This window comes from Chrysemys picta, chromosome 2, assembly GCF_011386835.1.
Source record: "Chrysemys picta bellii isolate R12L10 chromosome 2, ASM1138683v2, whole genome shotgun sequence".
In the NCBI taxonomy this organism is placed as follows: Eukaryota; Metazoa; Chordata; order Testudines; family Emydidae; genus Chrysemys; species Chrysemys picta.
In genome coordinates this window covers 265,849,573-265,870,399 of record NC_088792.1, presented here as the reverse complement: position 1 = coordinate 265,870,399, position 20,827 = coordinate 265,849,573, and the positions used below count along the sequence as shown (strand labels likewise).

The 20,827-nt window shown below is 45.1% G+C and overlaps 1 protein-coding gene across 5 annotated transcripts in view; it reads left to right on the top strand.

The window, feature by feature from the left end:
• The first annotated feature begins 4,319 nt into the window (after window positions 1–4,319).
• The window catches only part of SAMD12 (sterile alpha motif domain containing 12), a 230,306-nt gene continuing 213,798 nt past the window's right edge, over window positions 4,320–20,827 (top strand). Inside the window, exon 1 of one of the 5 annotated variants that reach the window (XM_005287293.5) lies at window positions 4,320–4,519. In XM_005287293.5, coding sequence (XP_005287350.2) covers window positions 4,507–4,519 — 13 coding nt within the window. In that variant the 5' untranslated portion in view covers window positions 4,320–4,506. The remainder of the gene's footprint in view (window positions 4,520–20,827) is intronic. The other 4 variants (XM_065586061.1, XM_065586060.1, XM_024105221.3 and 1 more) reach the window with 4 other exon arrangements.

The window sequence follows — 20,827 nt, the reverse complement described above, 5'->3', positions numbered from 1 at the left end:
GTCAGGTGGCTCAGGCTGTGGGGCTATAAAATTGCTGTGTGGAAGTTCGGACTCAGGCTGGAGCCCAAGTTCTGGGATCCCATAAGGGGGGGGTGGGTCTCAGAGTCTGGGTTCCAGCCCGAGCCTTGGCATCTACACTGCAATTTTTAGCCCCTGCAGCTTGGGCCTGTCTGGCCCGAGTCAGCTGACCCAAGCCAGCTGCAGCTGTGCCATGGCTCTTTATTCCAGTGTAGGAGTGCCCTAGGACTGTGTGCCCCTTGCCTCCTACCACTGGAAGAAGAGTTACTACCATGAAAGCTACGATTACAAAGGTTCACCTCAATATAAAGGGCTTTAGTCCCATTGCCCTTGCTCACATGGTTAATCTCACTGACTTCATGCGACTACAAGATGGTACTATTTATGTCAGAAAGGGCCTATTCTATTCTGGTTCTTAGACCACGCTCATCACCATAGAGACTGAGTACCTTCCAGCAGTGCACTAAGCAATAGGATTCCAAACCTGTAGTGGCCTAAGGGACAAACCACCCAGAGATGCTTTTGTTTTGACAAAATAACCTTGTGGATGCTGCTTCTCTTCAACTGTTTATCCCCATATGTGACACAGAGACCCCTTGTCAAAGGGTCCCCTGTTCTTTGCAAACCACTCTTATCTCAGACCTGACAAACTCACTACACATAAGAACAGCCATACTGGGTCAGACCGAAGTTCCATCTAGCCCAGTATGCTGTCTTCCGACAGTGGCCACAATGCAGGTGCCCCAGAAGGAATGAACAGAACAGGTAATCATCAAGTGATCCATTCCCTGTTGCATTCCCAGCCCCTGACAAACAGAGGCTAGGGACACCTTCCCTGCCCATCCTGGGTAATAGCCATTGATGGACCTATCCTCCATGAATTTATCTAGTTCTTTTTTGAACCCACCAAACACATAACTTGCAAGGTATTTAGCTATATTTATCCAACATATAAGGTATCTACAGAAAGTTCTTCACTTACCAAGTGTCATTATCATGAGATATATGTACAGGTAATATTTAAGGAATAATGTAACTATGTTGAAAGTATGCTTTATGGTCTTGGATGTAAAAGTTCTTCACCAGGAAATATTTAGTCTCGGTGATGACTCAGTCAAGCAGGAGAGATTTGCACCTCCTCCTGGTGATGTAATGCAAATCTGAATTGCCTAGCCTTGTGCCATCCCAAGACTATCAGAGGAAAACCATCAGAGACAACTGCAAACAATTGAAACCACTTGGAGGTAAAAAAGGAACATTACAACAGACAGGTGTTTACTTTGTCTATGAATAGAGATGAAAGACTGTTTCAGTATAACACAGAGTGAGGAGAAGTACTCTGTATCCATTCACTGAGGAACCATCTTGTGGCTCAGGGGTGTCTTTCATAAAGTTTGGATTCTGGTCCCTGTGAAGCCAGCCAGCTCTGCAACAGACTGAAGTTTGGGATGAAAACCTAGTTTGTTAGATAGGAAAGGTAACAACTAATAAGTATAGGCACTAGTTTATGTTTTATGATTTTGTTTTGTATTGTAAACATTTGTTTCTATCACTCTCTCTTGTTTCTAGTGGAATATCTATTATTTCTTAAATAGACCTTCTCCTGTTTTATTATAAGTGCTGTGTGTTACATAGCAGTGCTGGTTTAAGGTAAAACTGGTAAACTGAGGTACACAGGTCCTTTTGGGGGCAGAGGATCTTGGGCTTCTGTGAGAGGCCAGTGTCAATGGCTGAATACCATAGGGGAACAATTCAAAGGGACAGGTGCACCTATTGTTAATCTTTGAAGTGAAAACAGGGAAGGCATAGCTCAGAAGAGAGTGCCTGACAGGCTGGTGGTGTTAGGGAGCTAACACCCAGCTACCACGGGCAAGACTACCTCTCTCTAGAGGTAGAGGGTAACAAGGTGACTCACAGCCCTGAATACCCTGAGAACCATCACACCATATCCTCCAAATTTTAAAATACATTTTAAGGCCCAGTTCCTGCACTGAGCTCTATGCAAGCAGACCCCTGCATGAACCTACATTGACTCCAACAGGGCTTTGTGCAAAAGTAGGGATCTGCCCATAAACAGCTCCTTGCAGGATCAGGGCCCAAGTTTGCTAATGGAGCTCACACCTTGTGACGTTATCTGATTAAAATATGACCATATAGATCATTGTTGCAACAACTGCTATATATTTGCAACAAATTTTGTACAAAATGTGGCATGTAAGATGTCTATGAAAAGGTTATGATTTGCTGGTTATGATTATGCTATCTGTACGCATGTATCATTTTTGTATTTGACTTTTGAGTATTGGCTCTATACCTGGATTTCAAATGTTTGCTCCTGGGATAACGCCCACAAAGTAGTTAGCCAGCACATCTTGGAGGGACTATTCAAATTGAGTGCCCCATCAAAAGAACATTTAACTGACAATGGACCATGGGAGATGCCTGTCTATACTTAATGAGATTTCCTGCTGTGACTAGGTGAAATGCATGTACATGTGACTTGCCCATGTGACTCCAAACTCTATCTTGTTGCTGTAATTTTCCACAATAAGAACAATGGGGTTCCTTTCACATGGCAGAAGCTATAAAGGGCCCTAGAAACACCTCCATTTTTCCTCTTTCCTGCTGAAACCTCTGGAATATGAACTTACACTAATGGGAACATTCTAACCAATGGACTGAGGACCTTCCAATGATTTGGAAGCAGCCAGAGACTTGACTTAAGCCAGCAGTTTATTCCATCACTGCTATAAGCCTGAACCAAGAACTTTGCAATTACAGTATGTATTTGATTCCTTTAACCAATTTTAACTTTCTTTCTTTTTATAAATAAACCTTTAGATTTTAGATACTAAAGAATTGGCATCAGCATGATTTTTGGGTAAGATCTAAGTTATATACTGATCTGGGTGTGTGGCTGGTCCTTTGGGATCAGAAGAACCTTTTCTTTTATGAGACACCTTTAAACCCTGTGTTTTCAGTGGTAATATAAGGATTCTGGGATGCCCAAGGAAACTGCTTTTATGACTTTTTGTTAGCCAGTGCGATGAAACAGAAGTTTACTTTTGTTGCTGGTTTGGTATGGGGGGATTAGCCACCAGTCTTGGGGTGTGTCTGCCCTATTTCTCAGCAGTTTGTCCTGAATTTAGCACCCTCGGTTGTGACCCACAGAAGTACAGTTACACATCTCTTGTGAGGAGTCAAGGAGGCTTTCTCCTCCCCTTCAGAATGTTTAATCATTCATCTGAGGATGGGCGGTGGGTGTTCAGGATTGGTCCAACTCTGCTCCCACTGAAGTCAATGGTAGTTTTACCATTGACTTAACTGGGAACAGAATTAGGCCAATGCTGAGCACTTTTAAAAATCCCACCCCTCATGTGAAATTGTCTGAAACATTTTGAAATAAGCAATAAATAAGAATTGTGTGAGCCTGTAGAGGGCGCTGACGTGGGCCCTGGGAATAGGTACATGTATACAGTTACAAATCTGTGGGGAAAACTATATTTGATTTTAAGAATTAAGTCCAGTTTTATATTAAGCAACATCATTAAGATGGCCTTGCCCCACAGATTTTACAAAATAAAGCCAATTAGAGGATGTTCATTTTTCCATGCTAGCATCTATTGAATTGGTATATGACAGCACTGGAAAGGAAAGAATTTCTAGATTGCATGAAAGCATTATTACTTATTTAACATTGTCAGTGTTCTCAGTGCTATATGAAAAGAGGCCCCATCCCCAAGGAGCTTAGATACTATGGTGATGGACTTGGGATAGACGGAGCCCAGGAAGGCAGTCCAAATCAGAAAATATTCACACTTTATTTTGTCTATTAGCATGCAATTGCTAAAATGAGTGCTGAAGTCAGATTTAATGCAACCATTTTGCATTCTGACAGCTGCAAAGCAACTGCCTAGGGAACAGATGCTCTTTGCTTTGCAAGATCTCTGGTCACAATCTGCTGTGGCGAGCTCCCCCAAATCAATACAAGGCATTTTTTTCACAAATCCAAATCTTCCTCCCCCACCTTCTGCCCGTACCTGTCTCCTTCCCTAATTTGACAAGGAAGTTCTCAATCAAACAGCCCCACTCCAGCTCTCCGGTAAGGCCGAACTGCTGCATTTCGGGACTTGTAGTTCTCTCCCCTCCCCCGTCTAGTCTCTGATCAAAGCAAAACCTGCAGCGTGCTTTCCCACCTCCCTGCGATATTGATCTCTGGGCCGGGCATTATGTGCGACCGTGAAGCGAGGCTCTTCCCCCTGGGGCTGTATGGACCCCTGCCTGAGCACAGCTGGGGGACTACATTTCCCAGGCTGCCTCGGGCGCCGGCTACCCCTTGTTAGCGTGAGAGCTGCAGGTTGATCGTCTTGGTCGCAGATGAGCAGAGAGAAAACATTGGAGGGGGAGAGAGAGAGAGGGAGAAGGGGGGCTAGAGGAGCAGTGCCTTGGGCAGACGAATTATGCATGCACTAGGCGAGCGCTGAGAGAATGGCTGTGGAAGGTAAGGGCTCCCCTTCCCCTGCCTTGTCCTTGTGCACGCTGAAGCGCCCGCTGCTTCTGCGGGGGACCCTCCCCCCTGGCACTCACCTGAGCAGCCGAGGGGCTGGCCCCGCGGAGCAGGGACGGGGAAGGCATCAGTCCAGGCTTCCCAAGGGGAGCGGCAAGCGGGGCTTTGGCCACATGCCGTGGGCTGGCTGGCGAGTGCACCCAGCGGATCCAGGTGCCTGAGAAGCGCCCCCTCTCCTCCCTCGTACAGCCCATAACCCAGTCATGCCAGCTCAACCTGCCCTCCTTAGCCTGGCTGGGCTGGAGGGGGGGATCCCTCCCCCAGAGCTCCGCTGCGTCTCTTTGCTTTCAACCCCCACCCCATTTATGCTAGCAGAGCTGGTAGATTATACATCTGATTCACGCCCTCCTCTTATAGTAGTGCTTGGCTAGGCCAGGGATTGAAATCCTAGCCCCTGGAATTCACCCCAAGAAGGGCCAGTGTTTTGACTTCTGACATAAGTAGCTGTTTGTGTTTAATTACATTGTGGCTGAATTGGAGTGTATAATCAGGTGGCCATGGGAACAAAGAATGGCTCTGAAATGTGGGTGGGTTTGTTTTATTTCCAGAATAGTAGGGGGCTGCCTATGCCTCTTTAACCATTATTACCTGGCCTTCCTTGAGGCTACCTGGGCTCTTTCCATTGCAACTGTTATTTTTCAGTTAAAAAACTTCAGAACTGGCTCCAAGGTGCTGATGTTACACACAGGAAAGGCAGCTGAGCAGCACATGCGTATCGCAAAAAATATCTAGGTTTTCTATTTTAGCATGAATTGAGTATTCCGTATCACCACTCCTATCTTGCCCGCCCATATTTTTTTAAATGCAAAAGCAGATGCTATAATTATCTCCTGTTACCTTAAATAGCTTCTAAATTTCTGAAGTGTAATATGGTGACACTATTATGCTTTCCAATCACAATATAGAAAGTGAATGTAAATCTGGTTGTATTAGCGGGAGTTTCTAAGATATGGGTGCCAGAGTATGCTATTGTATCCCACTCCGGCAAGTGGAGAACGGGAAAAAATTCATACACGATAGGCCAGATTTAATAAATAAATAATTTAAAAAAGCCCGGCTCCCATAGAAACACCTAAATGAAGTGGCAGCTGCTGCGTACTTGAGCACGTCTGAAAATCTGACCACTTTATTTAGGTGCTTAACTAGAAGCCAAACTCTTCTAAGAAACTGATTGGTGTATGTAGCAGCACTTGTATTTTGCTCCCACTGAGTACTTCAAGGAGATTTAGGTGAGAGAGAACTTGTGGTTAGGTACACTAGGAAAAATAAACTCATTTTTTCTGTACTGTCCCTCTCAGAAATTCATGCTTGCTTGCGACGCAGTATATTCTAGTACACAAAGCATGGGTCTAGGTATCGGGAATTCCTAAATTCTAATCTCATCCTGGCCACTGCCTTTCTCTGTGGCCTTGGGTCAGTCATTAAACCACAGCTTAATGTTTTGAAAAGCATCCTTTAATTGTGGGTGTCTCATTTATTGGGTTCCCGAGACAACACTGAGCTTGATTTCTCCCCCCTTTCCCCTTCCCCCCAAAGGTGCTAAGTATTAGCCACTCCATTCACAGTCAAAGGCCTGGTCTACACTAACCCCCCACTTCAAACTAAGGTACGCAAATTCAGCTACGTTAATAACGTAGCTGAATTCGAAGTACCTTAGTTTGAACTTACCGTGGGTCCAGACGCGGCAGGCAGGCTCCCCCGTCGATGCCGCGTACTCCTCTCACCGAGCTGGAGTACCGGCGTCGATGGCGAGCACTTCCGGGATTGATCCGGGATCGATTTATTGCGTCTAGACGAGACGCGATAAATTGATCCCAGAAGATCGATTGCTTACCTCCGGGTCTGGCGGTAAGTGTAGACCTACCCAAAGGGAGCTGCTGGTGCTCTACATCACTGAAAATCAAGCCCACACTGTTTCAAACTGGACACCCAAAATCCGCTTTGAAAAATGTGGATCCAGGTTCTAAATTTCAGCTACTGCTTTGAGCTATGGTGGCTCAGCACCTCTGAAAATCAAGCCCTGGTTTTCTCTAGGCAGGCACCCAGTGCTAGTCGCTATTTCTGAAAACATGGTTATATGTATCTAAATAAAGCTGGCCTCCCAAAATTAGTCATTCTGCCTTAAAATTAGAATTTGTCCTTAAAACTCTGTATAGGCCAAATTAATTACTTATCTAAGCAGATGCAACTCCATTATTTTTTTTATTTGTGAACCATGATAAATGAAGAGTCTTGGTTTAATTACAGCTGCTTCTGTGGCAAAAAGGGTTAGCAATGCAATGCAAACTGGGTGTGTGCGCTTGGTGGGTAAAGAGATGAAACAGACTGCCATTTGGGAGTGCTCCAGTTCATACACGAGCAGAAACCCCACTATGGTGCCTTCTATAAACCTTCTTTATTCACTTGATTAAACTCTTCTTATTCTGTCTCCTAAATCCATTCATGTCTTTAATAATTCTTGTCATTTGTGCAGTGCCTTCCATCTGAGGAGCTCAAAAAGCATTATAAATATTAATGAATTAAAGCTTTGCTAAACCCCTGTGAGGTAGGGGAATATTATCTTCATTATATATATATGGGGAAACTGAGGCACAAAAATTAAGTGGCCTTCCCCAGCTCATATGGGTAGTTTGTTGCAGAGGTGGGAATTGAACCTAGATATTTTACCCACCAAGCCTCTCCTCCTCAACAGGTTCTATCTCACTGGGAGCTATTTGCATTTTGCAGGGTGACTGAGATGAGACTGGAGTGAACAGAAGCCTCACCAGTGTGCAGAAGCCCTCCCCCATCCTTAGGATTATCAGCCTCCCCTATTTCCTTTCCTCCAGCATCTTCCTGGGAGGAGGGAGAGAAATGGCAGAGAGCCTTTCTCTTGTTCTTAAGGGGATTTGGGGCTTCTCTTCTCTTTATTTCCCCCTGGCAAAAGCAAAGAGCTTCTCCCATTGGGCATCCCTATGTTTTTCTCCTCCCATGTAGACTCTATTGATTGCTTCAGCTCCTGAAATTGTCCTAAATCCTTCTCTCTGTATCTCTCTCCAGTTGTGTCCCCACTCTTCTTTGTGTCCTCTTTTTGTCTTTCCCTCCGTTTGTGTTTCTTGTGATTGTCTCTCCCCCTCTCTCTGTGACTGTGCATGTGTGAGAGAGGAAGGATTGCTGTTCTCACATACTAGCCAAGTAAGATGGCTACCTGCTTTTCAAAGTGTCTGTCTGTCTGTCTGTCTGTCTCTCTCTCTCTCTCTCTCTCTCTCTGGGGGGGGGAAGTGGAGAGGATGGACGGATGGCAAGGCTTATGTTTTCTTCATGGGATAAAATCATACTTTTACACTGAGGTACATCTCTACCCTAATATAACACGAATTCGGATATAACACGGTAAAGCAGCGCTCCGGCGGGTCAGTGTGTCTGGCTCTGACACGCTGCTCTGAGCGGCATGATTAAGGGTGCCGGGCCAGGGCCGAGGGGTTGGATAAGGGGCAGAGGGCCTCAGGGGACAGGGAGCAGGGGGGAGCCACAGCCCGAGGAGGGGAGCTGCAGTGCTGGGGAATGTCACACGGGCTCCAGCTGGCGCCAAGAAGTTGGGGAAGACTGGTCCATGCGGGGAAATTGCAGATCCAGGGCAGGGAGAGGTGCCCGTCCTAGACAGTGCCCCTGTCCTGGAACTGGAGGACTCGGCACACAGCGGGCCTGGCTGGCAGGCTGTGCCCTGCTCGCAGCAGTGCCGGGTGGGCTCTCTGGGTCCATAGCGCGCCGCACTACCTGCCCGCAGGCAGGGGCTCCATGTGCCCCGGCGGGCAGCTGGCCGTGGCCTCCTCACCAGAGACTGCCTGCGTGGGGCTCTGTGGAGGAGGAGAGATGGGTTAAGCGCGGGCACGCACGGCAGGAGTCACCCACCGATGGCTCACCCTTCCCCGGCCCCATGTGGGCACCTTGGGTGAGGCTGCCCGCCCCACTCCCCCTCGCAGGCTCAGCCACTGGGCTGGGCACACTCTGCGGACAGGGCAGCGGCCGCTGGGCCAGTTCCACCTGCCCCGCCCCTGCGGGGCTTGCTCCAGCTGATGTGGTCCAGCAGGTGTGAGCACTTCTGTGCACTGGCTCCCCGAGTCCTAGCGCCACGTCCTGGTGCAGCACGCGGCTCAGCGTGGGAGTCCTGGGGGTGATTAGGGATGGGGGGGTTGGATGGGCCAGGAGTTCTGAGGGGTCAGTCAGGGGGCAGAAAGTAGGTGGGGGTTGGATAGGGGGTGGGACTATTAATAATGGAGATGCTCAAGGCTAAAGCAAGTTCGATATAACGCGGTTTCACCTAGAACGCGGTAAGATTTTTTGGTTCCTGAGGGCCGCATTATGTCGGGGCAGAGGTGTATATGATTCTTTGTGTGATCAGTGCTTGAAATCCTACTTATTGTCTTACCAAATGTTTCTTAGTCTCTGCATATAGGGTATGTGTCATAGGCAACAAATAAGCAATGTCCCTTGCAACAACAGGGCAGGTGGTGCTCTGTAGCTGGAAGGAGGTTTTGGAGCCATGTGGCATTCCTACTTCCTGCAGGAAGCCAAGAGATTACTTATCCCTCACTGCTCCACTCTTCTCTGCCTATGCATCCCTACCCCAGAAAGGAATGGGAAATTAGTCAGCCACAGACCTCCTACCTGGTTTGTCTAGTATCCACTAGTGGAGGGAAGCTATTTTTTTTTCTTTCGTACCTTAAGGTCAGGGGTCCACCTGCATAGTTCTCCTTGCGGGACCAGGGCCTTACTCAGTCAAGTGTCCAGGAATTTAGCTGGTACAGCAAATACCCAGCACTGGATTTGAAAACCTGAGACCTTTTCCTCCGTGTTGGGGCAGTTGGGCGAGAGTGGCATTGCAATCACAAAATGTGAGATTTGGTGTAGCTCCTTTGTGTGTTAGAGAATAAACACCTGAATGGCTCGGGGGAGGGAGACAACTAGTACAGCATGGGGCTTAGTTTTAGTTCAGTATAATTAACCCAAGAGGTAATGTGTGGAATGGCTGGATTAGCGAGTTTCATGGTGTCTGTATTTCCTGCTTCACTAGAGAATTGCTTGGGGTGGGGAAAATCCATTTGCAGGCCTTCAAGTGAGCCTATGTAGATGGGAGCACTGCCAAGGTGGGTCTATTTTTAGATCTAACAGTTTTGACAATGCTCCTTTCAGTGTTTGCTTCCCCTCAGTAAGAATGAAAGAAGTAGGTCAGAGCTCGTAGAAAAAGCCTTTGGATCTTTGTTACAATGGTTCAAAAAATATGTTTCTTTTAGCTCTTGCAGTGGGGAAGGCGGGGGGAGGATGACTCTAGTACATATTTATTGCCCATGAAAATGAGTGACTGACAGCACTGGCTAGATAACACAGGCATACCGTACACAAGCAGCCCCTGTGGCTCTGACCCACAGTATCCTACTCTACCTATTCCTGAGCAAAAATGCTGCTAATTATATTGTATGGTGGTTTTATAACAAATGCTACAGTCTGACTTCTGTCAGTTTGGTTTTAGGCCTGGGTATAGTATCAATAATGCTTCAGCTGCTGAACTCTTCCTGACAATTGACTAAGAGTAGGAGCCCAGTTCTTGTTGCCCTAGGGTCCCCTTAAAATGCTGTGGCAGCATAAGTGACTTTAAAGGCAGTGGATCTGCACCCTGGGGAATACTGTCATTAAAAGGACTTGCATGGACCTGGTAGGCTCACCCTTGAAAACCCAGGGTAGAAGGCATTTTGGGGTGCTCTGTGAGCAGGGTTTGGGTTGGAACACTGCTACATTCTAGTTGTGATCAGCCCATAGCCCCTATGGGGCACAGGTGGTCCAAATGTAAGTTAGAGCAGTCCTTAGGCTGTTCTAACTTATCCAGGGGCCAAACCACTTTCCCTTCCTCCTCCCTGACACTTCCCTGCTCCTGTACTCACTGAGTACACCTTGGCCATGATAGACAATCAGGCCCTAGATCTCATTGCTGAGTCTTTCAGATCAGCCATCTGCTCTTGACCATGAGGTGTAAAACAGGTAAATGGATCTTTTTCTTGAGTGTCTTTGTCCTTTCCTCTCAGAGATCCCAGAGTTTTGGGCAGTTGCTTTTCTGCCCAAGGCGCACTCATGCAGTTTTCCATAGGGCTCCATTCTTTCACCCCTCCTGTTTAACTTGTGAATGAAGCCTTCAAGATTCCCAACGTTGTGTGCCACAGACAATAGCAATGGTGGGAAACAGAGAAAAATGCTAGTGATATAAGGCCTTGGAGAGTTATTGAGGAAATATAGGTGGCATTGTCTAGTGGATAGGACCTTGGACTGTGAGTTAGGACACTGGGGTTATATTCCTGGCTGGGGGTGGCAGGTTTTATAATTTTTGGTGGCGCCCAGAATGGGTGCAAGTCCTGCCCGCCCCACCCTGTAAGCCCATATATATTTTTTAAAATAATGTAAAAATGGACTGGACACAATAAGCATTTAACAGTTTCCCTATATTGCACAATATCACTATCGTAAGAAAAAAATATTTAACTAAGAATATCAACCTTATTAATACTCTTGACTATGGAAACAATCAAGCACTCTTGGATCAATAACCCTCAAAAGCAAATACTTTCTAAATGAAAACAAAATGTAGCCCCTTCTTTTGCGATGCTATGCAGGAGGCAGCAAAGACTTTGTCATTGTTTGGTGGGAGATGGGGCTGTCCCTTGCCCAGCGTGCGGCAGGAGCGGTGGCGGCAGGGGGAAGGAGGGTGTCACGACGCTCACCCAACCCCCAGCTGCTCAGGTCCAGGAAGCCCCCTCGCCTCCCCTGTGGTGGGTGCCAAGGGAGCTGCCATCACGTGTGCGCCTGCCCCCTCTACAGGCGCAGCGGCTGCCTCAGCCTGCTGCCGTTGCCGCTCCCTTTGTTGTAGCCGGCAGCGGCCGGTGAGGGAGCACATCATGGTGTGGCAGGGCAGCTGCCCGGGGCAGGCAGGGACACTTGGGGGAGGTGTGCGGCTGCAGCAGGCGGGGCTGGGGGACGCTCTGGGGGAGGCATGCAATGGCGACAGGTGGGGCTGGGAGGGAGACCTGACCCCAAACATTGGTGGAACCGGGCCCCCGGACCCTGAATATTGTTGGAGGATGGGCACCATGGGCCCATATAATTCACCATCCCTGTGGCTGGCTCTGCCACTAACCTGCTGTACTTGTTCCCATCCCACCCTCCATGTGTCTGAGGTGTTTAGATTGTGGGCTTTTTTGAGGCAGGGATTCTGAGTCCTTCCTTCTCCTGTGAACAAGAGCTATGAGTTGAGGGCTAGTACAAAGCATCTCTTACTTACATTAGTGGGCACTTACTCATGCAAACAGTGGTATTGACTTGAGCTGGATACTTGTGTGAGTAAGTACTTATCCATGAGACTTCAAGGTTCTACAACCTAGCCCTCGGTTATTTGCTAAAGGCATGCAGAGAAGAGGTATAATTATTAAAGGTGCCAAAAATAGCAGATAGGGGAAAGTGACCAAACTATGCTCTTGGTTATCATTGTTCATTTCCAGAATAATTCCATTCGTTTATTTAACCAGAATTATTCTGGGTTTACGTGAGGGCAACTGAGAGCAGAAATTGGCCAAGGACCACCAAGTAGGAAAGACCAAGTATTTCACAGAGCTGAATGCTGAATTTTGTAGGACCCTGTAGTGGTGCTTTGGGGTTGGCAGATGCCATATAACCATCTGCTGCTTTGGCTAGATTTCTGGAGGTGGTGGTAACTGTCGGACTTATAATTTATTTACATGGAGCTTTACATTTTCAAAGTGCTGTACAAACAGTAACTGATGAAATACCACAACATCCCTGTAGTGGGGCAGCTGCCCCACTCCTGGACAGCAGAGGTTAAACACAGCCCAGCTAGGCTGATTGGGGAAGCCGCCACAGGTGTGGCCAGTTCAATTAGGGCCCAGCTGGCCCTGATGATAGGGCTGGGGGCCAGGAGCTGAGGGAGAGCCCTTCTCTCTAGCCCTGGAGGGAGAAGGGCTAGCTGCCTGAGAGGAAAGTACCTGAACTGGAGCAGTGCTGGGGAATAGGGCAAGGGAGCTGGGGAACTCCAGCCTGGTAAAACCCCAGGCTGCAGGCCTTGGTGAAGGCCTACCGAGGTACTGGGGCTGCAGAGATATAGCCCAGGGATAGGCAAAGGCAGCAGGTCCTACCCCCTTGCCAATGATGAGTGGCCATTACATAGCAGTCTGCCCCAGTAAACAGGGGCTAGATGATGACTGGCAGTAGCCACTGAGGCAAGGTGGGTGTAGAGGGTGGGGGTTCCTCTGGGAGGGGAGACCCAGAGTGTGGAGGTACTGCTAGGGTAGAACCCCAAGGTAAAGGGCACCGGGGTCCACGACGGACACAGGGCCAGCAGCAGGCGAGACACCGGCCTGTAGAGGGCACTCTGCATGCTGGAAAAGAGCTAATTCCCAGACAACCAGTAGGAGGCGCTGCGCCAGTGAGTCTCGGCTTTGCTACAATCCCTGTCAGGTTATGTAAATAAATCGTTGTCTCCATTTTACAAATGGGGATACTGAGAGAGAGAGAAGCTGTGATTTGTCCAAGATCCCAGAGCACTTCTGGAGCCAAGATTAGTTCTTGCCAGTCCCTGTGCTCATTCCATTATATCTGAAGTACCAGAGGTAAAAGGATATTGCAGATAGCACTGCAACTTAGCTGTGCTCCAGGGTCTACTGCACTATGGTGAGGCCAGAAAGTAGGGGTGGGAGTGGAAGAGTAGCTGCAATAACAGCGTATTTTCCATGCAGCATGAACTAATGCCAGCATAGCCTAGAAGGATTAATGAATGCTGCTCTAAACAGCATTAACTAACCCTACATGCTCTGTGTCTCCCCTAGGAGGAGTCAGACAGAGCAACTAGTAGGTACTGGGATTTAACATGGACAGAAGCAAGCTGTCTTAGTCCTGCCTGTGAGAAGCAAAACATATGCACAAGGAGATATCCATCATGCATCTGGTCAAGAAGAGGGGTGGGGGACAGTATTTTGGGTGGATCCCGGTCCTTCTGAATGCTTGTTTATAGAGATTTGACCCTGCCAACTTGGTATCCTTGCTGGCCGTGCAATTTAATAACTGCTTTTTTAATCCCATGAGGTTCTGCTACTGCTTTGTGTGTGTGTGTGAATGCTGTGCGGGAAGATAGGTCATAAAATTACTCTATGTATTAATAGTAAAGTTACTGCAAAAGCAAGAGACTTTTTTTACTAATTAGTGCTCTTTCCAAAAAAATTAAGAAAGAGGAATTGTGACTTGTGTAAATGACAGCTTTCTTCTGTATTTTTCTCTAAGAAAGTAATGATAAACTGCTCTTTGAAAGTGTATTTCTACAAGAGTGGGCTGGGTATCTGAGACAGTAGGATTCAGTGGTATGAGTAAGCAGTAGGAGGTGAGGAATTATATTGTAGGAAGGAAAAAAGGAATGTTCAGTCTCCATAGGGAAGGGATGGGCTCAAAGAGTGGGAGGTCTGGTAGGAAGAAGCATGTTGTAATAAAATGAAGAAAAGCAGGGCGGAAAAACAAAAAGTCAATTACGAGATTACAAAATAAGTTAAATAGGCTAATGAGATTTTATAAATATTTTCCATCTTCTTTTGTGATCATAGCAAATTTAAATGGGGATAAAGCATGGATTCACAGCTGAATCAAAGTCCAATGTATTCCATACACTTACTGGATATATACTTTTATAAACCATAATAAGGAAAATGCAAATTTGTGTCTGGTGTATAAATGTAACAGTAAGGAATTCAATACAGTAATCCAAAAGACTTTTCCCAATGTCTGTCTGTCTTCAGGTTTTGTGTGCTAGATATCTTCAGAACATTTCTATTACAGTTGCTGTTTACAGAATTGAATCTCAAAATAAACCACCAAACATTTACTGGCACATTGCCGAATATGATCTATAGTTCAAATTATACTGCAGTTATTAAAATTTAGTTAACCAAGTATGTTTTGTGATGCACACTCCCTGCTCCTTTTTAATGTTTGTTCACCTTGCTTGATTGTGCAATGCGCTAACTGCAGATAGACCTGCATCTGCGCACAGCTCATGGCAGGATCAGAGCCTTACTTACAAATTCATAAGATTCAGTCATTTGCAATGAGTCTCCCAGTCATTAGCATGACATTAGAGAGCAACTAATACTGAGAAATATTAAAATATAATTATGAATCCTAGATGGAATTGGCAAATAACTCTTCAAAGTAATTTGGCTGTCATTCTAGTGGTCTTAACTTTCATGATTTAAATGCTGCTCTCTTTACGCAAGAAGGAGTTTGCATTTCTAAGGTCACAAGATTATAGAATATAGTAATAAAATACAGCATATTGGGGGGGAATCTGGATGGCACAAGGAATGGTAATGGATTATCTTTTATTCTAGATCATTAGTTAAATGAATCTCAGGTGTGGTAGGAAAGTGACTACTTAGTGAACTATCTAAAATGAGCTAGTGGCCTCCAACTAGTTTCCAGTAGACAGGTATCTATGTTGCATTAGTAAAATTCTTGTATGAGTAAAATTAAGCTTGTATAAATGACTGCAAGATGAGGACCTAAAATGTTAATTCTGACTCAGTCCTTCATATATCTGATTTCAAACTGAGCAAGTGTATATTATATAGGTTTCTGTTCTATAGGAAAGTAAGGGATTTTTTCCAGTGCAAAGTACACCTTTTGTGTGACTGTCAGTGGTATTAGAAAGAGGAAAGATGATTGGATTTGTTTGATTGCTAAAGAATGAAATTGCCAATTTATCATTATTAGTAATAGCAGCACAGATATTGCTGAAACTATATTTTCCACTACGATCTCCTGTGTAATTGTTTGACTCTATTGTTGTATCGATGACCTAGTTTACAGTGATTAATAGTAACAAATGTCTAGACAGATGTTATTTAATAAAGTAATACCAAACTTTAGCCTTAGAAACTTTAGTATAAACCTACATATAATCTGCATTGAGGTACAAGAAAAAGATGATTGATATGGAGCCTGACTGACCAGCTGTGTGGATTCTACTGTTTTTATTGGCCACTGGATGTGTAGATTTGTGGAAATGGGATTAGACAAACTCTGAAGCTGCTGCCTTTGCATATTACTAGTATTCCAATCATACTTGTTACTAGTCACCATAGGCAGCATTTCGATTCAGGCTGATCTGTCTATGCCCTGGGCAACACCCTGAGCTGGTGTAAATTGGCCAGGTTTGTGGAGCTGTGCTGAGTTACACCAGTTGGGGCTCAGGCTCCAGAAGCTGATTTATTGGGGTAGTTATAACAATTAGAGGACAAACAGCCCATTGAAAGCTAGAAACAGACTGACTCATTAGAGTCTGAGGGCTTGTCTTCACTACTGACTAAATCAGCGCCACTGCGATTGATGCAGCGGCGTCAATTTAGTGGGTCTGGTGAAGATGTGGTAAGTTGATGGCAGAGCGCTCTCCTATTATCAGTTGTCCATCTCCACGAGAGGAGGAAGCCATGTTGGCGGGAAAACGTATGTAAATCAATCTAAGCTACGTTGACTTAAGTTATGTAACTTAATTAGCCAACGTTAGATCAATTTACCTCATTAGTGTAGACCAGGTGTCGGGGTTCCCTCCCCACTCTGAACTCTGGGGTACAGATGTGGGGACCTGCCTGAAAGACACCCTCCCCCCCCCCCCCGTAAGCTTATTTCTACCAGCTTAGGTTAAAACTTCCCCAAGGCACAAATTCTTCCTTGTCCTTTGACAGTATCGCTGCCACCACCAAGTGAGTTAGACAAAGATTCAGGAAAAGGACCACTTGGAGTTCCTGTTTCCCCAAAATATCCCCCCAAACACCTTCACCCCCTTTCCTGGGGAGACTTGAGAATAATATACCAACCAAATAGGTAAACAAGGTGAGCACAGACCAGACCGTTGGGTTTTTAGGACACTAAAAACCCATCAGGTTTTTAAAAACAGAACTTTTATAATAAAGAAAAAGTAAAAGACGCACCTCTGTAAAATCAAGGTGAAGACAATTTTATAGGGTAATAAGATTTAAAACAGAGGATTCCTCTCTAGGCAAAACTTTAAAGTTACAAAAAACAGGAATAAACCTCCCTCTTAGCATAGGGAAAATTCACAAACTAAAACAAAAGATAAGCTAACGCATTTCCTTGCTATTACTTACAATTTTTGTAATCTTGGATTCTTATTTCAGGTAGGGTTTTAGGACATGGTTTTTCCTGCCCTGGTCCCTCTCTGTCCTGGAGAGAACAACAAAGAAGCACACACAAAAAACCTCACCCCCACAGATTTTAAAGGATCTTCTTCCCTTATTGGTCCTTTTGGTCAGGTGCCAGCCAGCTTATTTGAGCTTCTTAACCCCTTACCTCCAGGTAAAGGAGGGATTTTATGCTACCCTTATGACACCTGGCATGACCACTTGACAAGTACACACATTGGTTACCTTGAATGGTCTTCCAGTGGGTAAAGTAGTCCAGATCAAACCTTAATCCCACCGAGTTCCATAGGTTGAGATTTATCTGTGTCCACTAACCTTTAAATCTTGTTGCATAGCTAGGGATGTGGCAAATACTCAGTTCAGATTCAATGTGTAGAATAATCCAGATTCTTGGAGGAAATCCAGAATTTCTCAGATAGTGGCTTTTGGAAAAGTGGAAATCTACTATTGCATATGGCCTTTCCCATGTATCTTCCCCACTTGTGATCTGTCAGGACACCCATCTAAATCAATTGATCGGAGACTGCTGTTTTCAATCTCTAGGGTCGGAATGAGCAAGGAAAGGGAAACACTGTCTGCCAGTGTCTTAGTGAATTTTAGGGCTGCTAAAACTGCCTGAGAGTTCTTGTCAGACAGACATCCCTTGAGGGAATGCTGTCTGGCTACTTTATATTAGCTATGAAGAAACAGGTTAAAACCAAGCACCTGGAAACTTACAAATGGTTCATGGAAAGAGTTAACAAGGAGTTTTGAGCCATCCATAAATAAAGAGCCAGGTAGGCAGAGATGGATGGAAGAGCCTAGATGAGGCTTTTAAAAGGTTGATTGTTAAGATGTTGGCAAGATTTGTATTGCCTTGGGGGAATGTTGAAAACCTGCTGAATTTTCAGTTGATGTACATGTGGGTTGGAGGTGACTAATAAGATCCTTGGAACCTTTCTGGCTCTCTGCTCACTGTGGCTTTGGTTTGTTAACCTTTCCGACACTCAGCGAAACTTGTCTCTCCTTTCCAACCTTTATGGGATTTTGTGGAGGGGACAGCATGTAGGTTGTATGGGGTTATTTCTTGGCATGGGACAGCTACATTTTGGGGCTGTCTCCAATTTCTGAGTATGGAAGATCTTGCAAGGGATTTAAATAGTAATTTTTTTTTTTAATTCATGGGGAATTTTAAGTTTTCTAATGGACACTTAGAGGTTAGTGTGACGGGTTGGATCACAGAAACCCCCTTGGGAGCTGCCACCTGATGTGCAAAGACTACCTCTGCTCCTGTTTTCCCTGCCAGCTCAGGAATCCAGCACCCTGTCTTGCTGAGCCAGACACTCTCGTCTGGCTCCAACACAGACCCAGGGTCTGAAACACTTGCCCCAAAGCTGCAAGTTTACCTGAAAACAGCTCCCAGAAGTGTGCTTGTCTTTAGCACTCAGATGCCCAACTCCCAATGGGGTCTAAACCCAGATAAATCCGTTTTACCCTGCATAAAGCTTATGCAGGGCAAACTCATAAATTGTTCGCCCTCTATAACACTGATAGAGAGATATGCACAGTTGTTTGCTCCCCCAGGTATTAATACATACTCTGAGTAAATTACTAAATAAAAAGTGATTTTTATTAAATACAGACAGTAGGATTTAAGTGGTTCCAAGTAGTAACAGACAGAACAAAGTAAGTCACCACGCAAAATAAAATAAAATGCGCAAATCCATGTCTAATCAATCTGAATACAGATAAGTTTCTCACCAGTTCCAGAATGCTCCCTTTTACAGGCTAATCTCCTTTTAGCCTGGGTCCAGCAATCACTCATACCCCCTACAGTTACTGTCGTTTGTTTCAGTTTCCTTCAAGTATCCTGGGGGTGTGGAGAGGCTCCTTCTTTAGCCAGTTGAAGACAAAATGGAGGGGTCTCCCATGGGTTTAAATGGACTCTTTCTCGTGGGTGGAGACCCCCTTCCTTCCTCCTATGCAAAGTCCAGCTCCAAGATGGAGTTCTGGAGTCACCTGGGCAAGTCACATGTCCCTGCATGACTCCGTCTTTACAGGCCGAAGCCATTGTCCACATGGTATCTTGCATGTCTCCAGGAAGACTTCTTATGTGGATTGGAGCATTCCAAGATGCATTGTTCTCCAAGTGTTTCCTGATCAGGTACTTAACCTGGCGAATTCCTTCCTAAAGAAGCTGACCAAATGCCTCCCAAAGCTTACTTAGAAACCAAGCAAGCATACAGCCCATATTCTTAAGCTCAAGTAGAAAATGATATACGTGTACAAATAGGATGAATAGATATAGTAGACCATAACCTTTACGGAGATATATTACATGGCACAGGCAGCACAAAACATATTCCAGTTATGTCATCCATACATTTATAAGCACCCCCTCCCCATAAAGCCTTATGGGGTATACTGTCACAATTAAGACAGGCTCTCCTGGTATTTGTTTTTCAAATCTAAATAACAAAAGCAAGCAGATTAGACTGTGATATACACAGAGCAGAACAGTGAGTAAAAATAGCACCTTCTTACTCATTGCTTTTCCGAGTAGAGTGATTGATTATTGCTGTATACAGCTAAAGCATTCACCAAATATGCTTTAATGTTGTTTAACTGATCTATTTACCTCTTTAAGCATCAGGTAGTATTTCCACTGCAATTAGTAAAATTATGAAATATTTCTTGCACACTATGCAAGAATGCACAATACATTGTAGTAGAAAGCAAATGTAGATTTGAATTCAGATTTAGGCCTTGATTTTGCAAACTGCATGGTCAAGATCCTACACCCCCATGGAACCCCTTTGAACTTAGTGGAGATTTCTGTGAGCACAGAAGCCTGCCCATATAGATCAGCTTGCAGGACAATTAGCTTATACAAATTGAGCAATAAATTTAAAAGAAAAAGAAATGGTTTGTGGCTCATATGGTTGTGAAGGAAAGCCTGAAAAAAGCTGAACAATCCTTACAGGCAAATAAAAAAGAACTCCCTTATTATTACTAAAAATCATGATTTTGATGTTTTGGGGGGACTTGACTCATGATTTCTGAATGCTTAAGGCTGACGATATTGCTCCTGTGGTTCTCCTCTTCCTTCTCAATCATGGGAGTTCAGGGTCTGAAAAGTTCACTTGCCCATGGTTAGAAGGAAGCTTTCCCTGATGGTTTCTTCAGCAGCTGATGGCACCTAAGCTTTCTTTAATTGAGAAGAACCAGCTAAGTCTCACTCTTAATGGAACAGCTCTGAGGAGAAGCAGGGACATGGGCAGGAGTTACTCATTGGGAAGGGAAGACTCAAAAATATGGGGGGGGGGATAGAATAGAGCGAGACTTCTTTCGCAGCAAGCTGAGGGGAGAGGTAAATGGTGGAGAAGCAGAGACCCACGTCATGAGTTGACTTCCACAAAACACCTGGATAATTTTCTTCCCTGTTGAGTTCTACTTAATTGACCCTGCAGTTCTTGGAGACAAATTCTCAGTTATGCTAAGGCCCTTTTACATGTGTTAGCTAAATACTATTTTTTCCCTTGAGTAATAGGCTCCTGTGAGGAGCCTAGAGTTGACCTCAACCAGCTAAACCAAAGTGAAAGCTATTACCCTGTGTTGATTGTAGGGAAAAGGTTGGGTTAGCTACCACCAACCTGACCTTGACTTCTTTTCCTATCCTAGACAAATATTGAGAGAGATGGACACTAAAATTAAAAAGGGGGGGGAACCCTAAATGTGTCTGAGTAAATACTGTAGATGGAATTGACTTATTTATTCTAAGCTTACTGAGAGTGGGGCAGAAAAAAACAGGTCAGTGCAAGCAAACATTCTTTGTATGTGCGAGAGCGAGGGTGGGCCTAGGATTGGAGAAAAATAAAAGCACTGGAAGTAGAGGAGTGCTCCCGAAGCAAAATGAATTCAGCTAAATGACCCTTTTCATGGTGTTTTGAAGGAACAAATTCAGTACAACATTTGCTTACTCTGTGTTTAGTCTATCCTAACTGTTTAGTCATTTAAATCC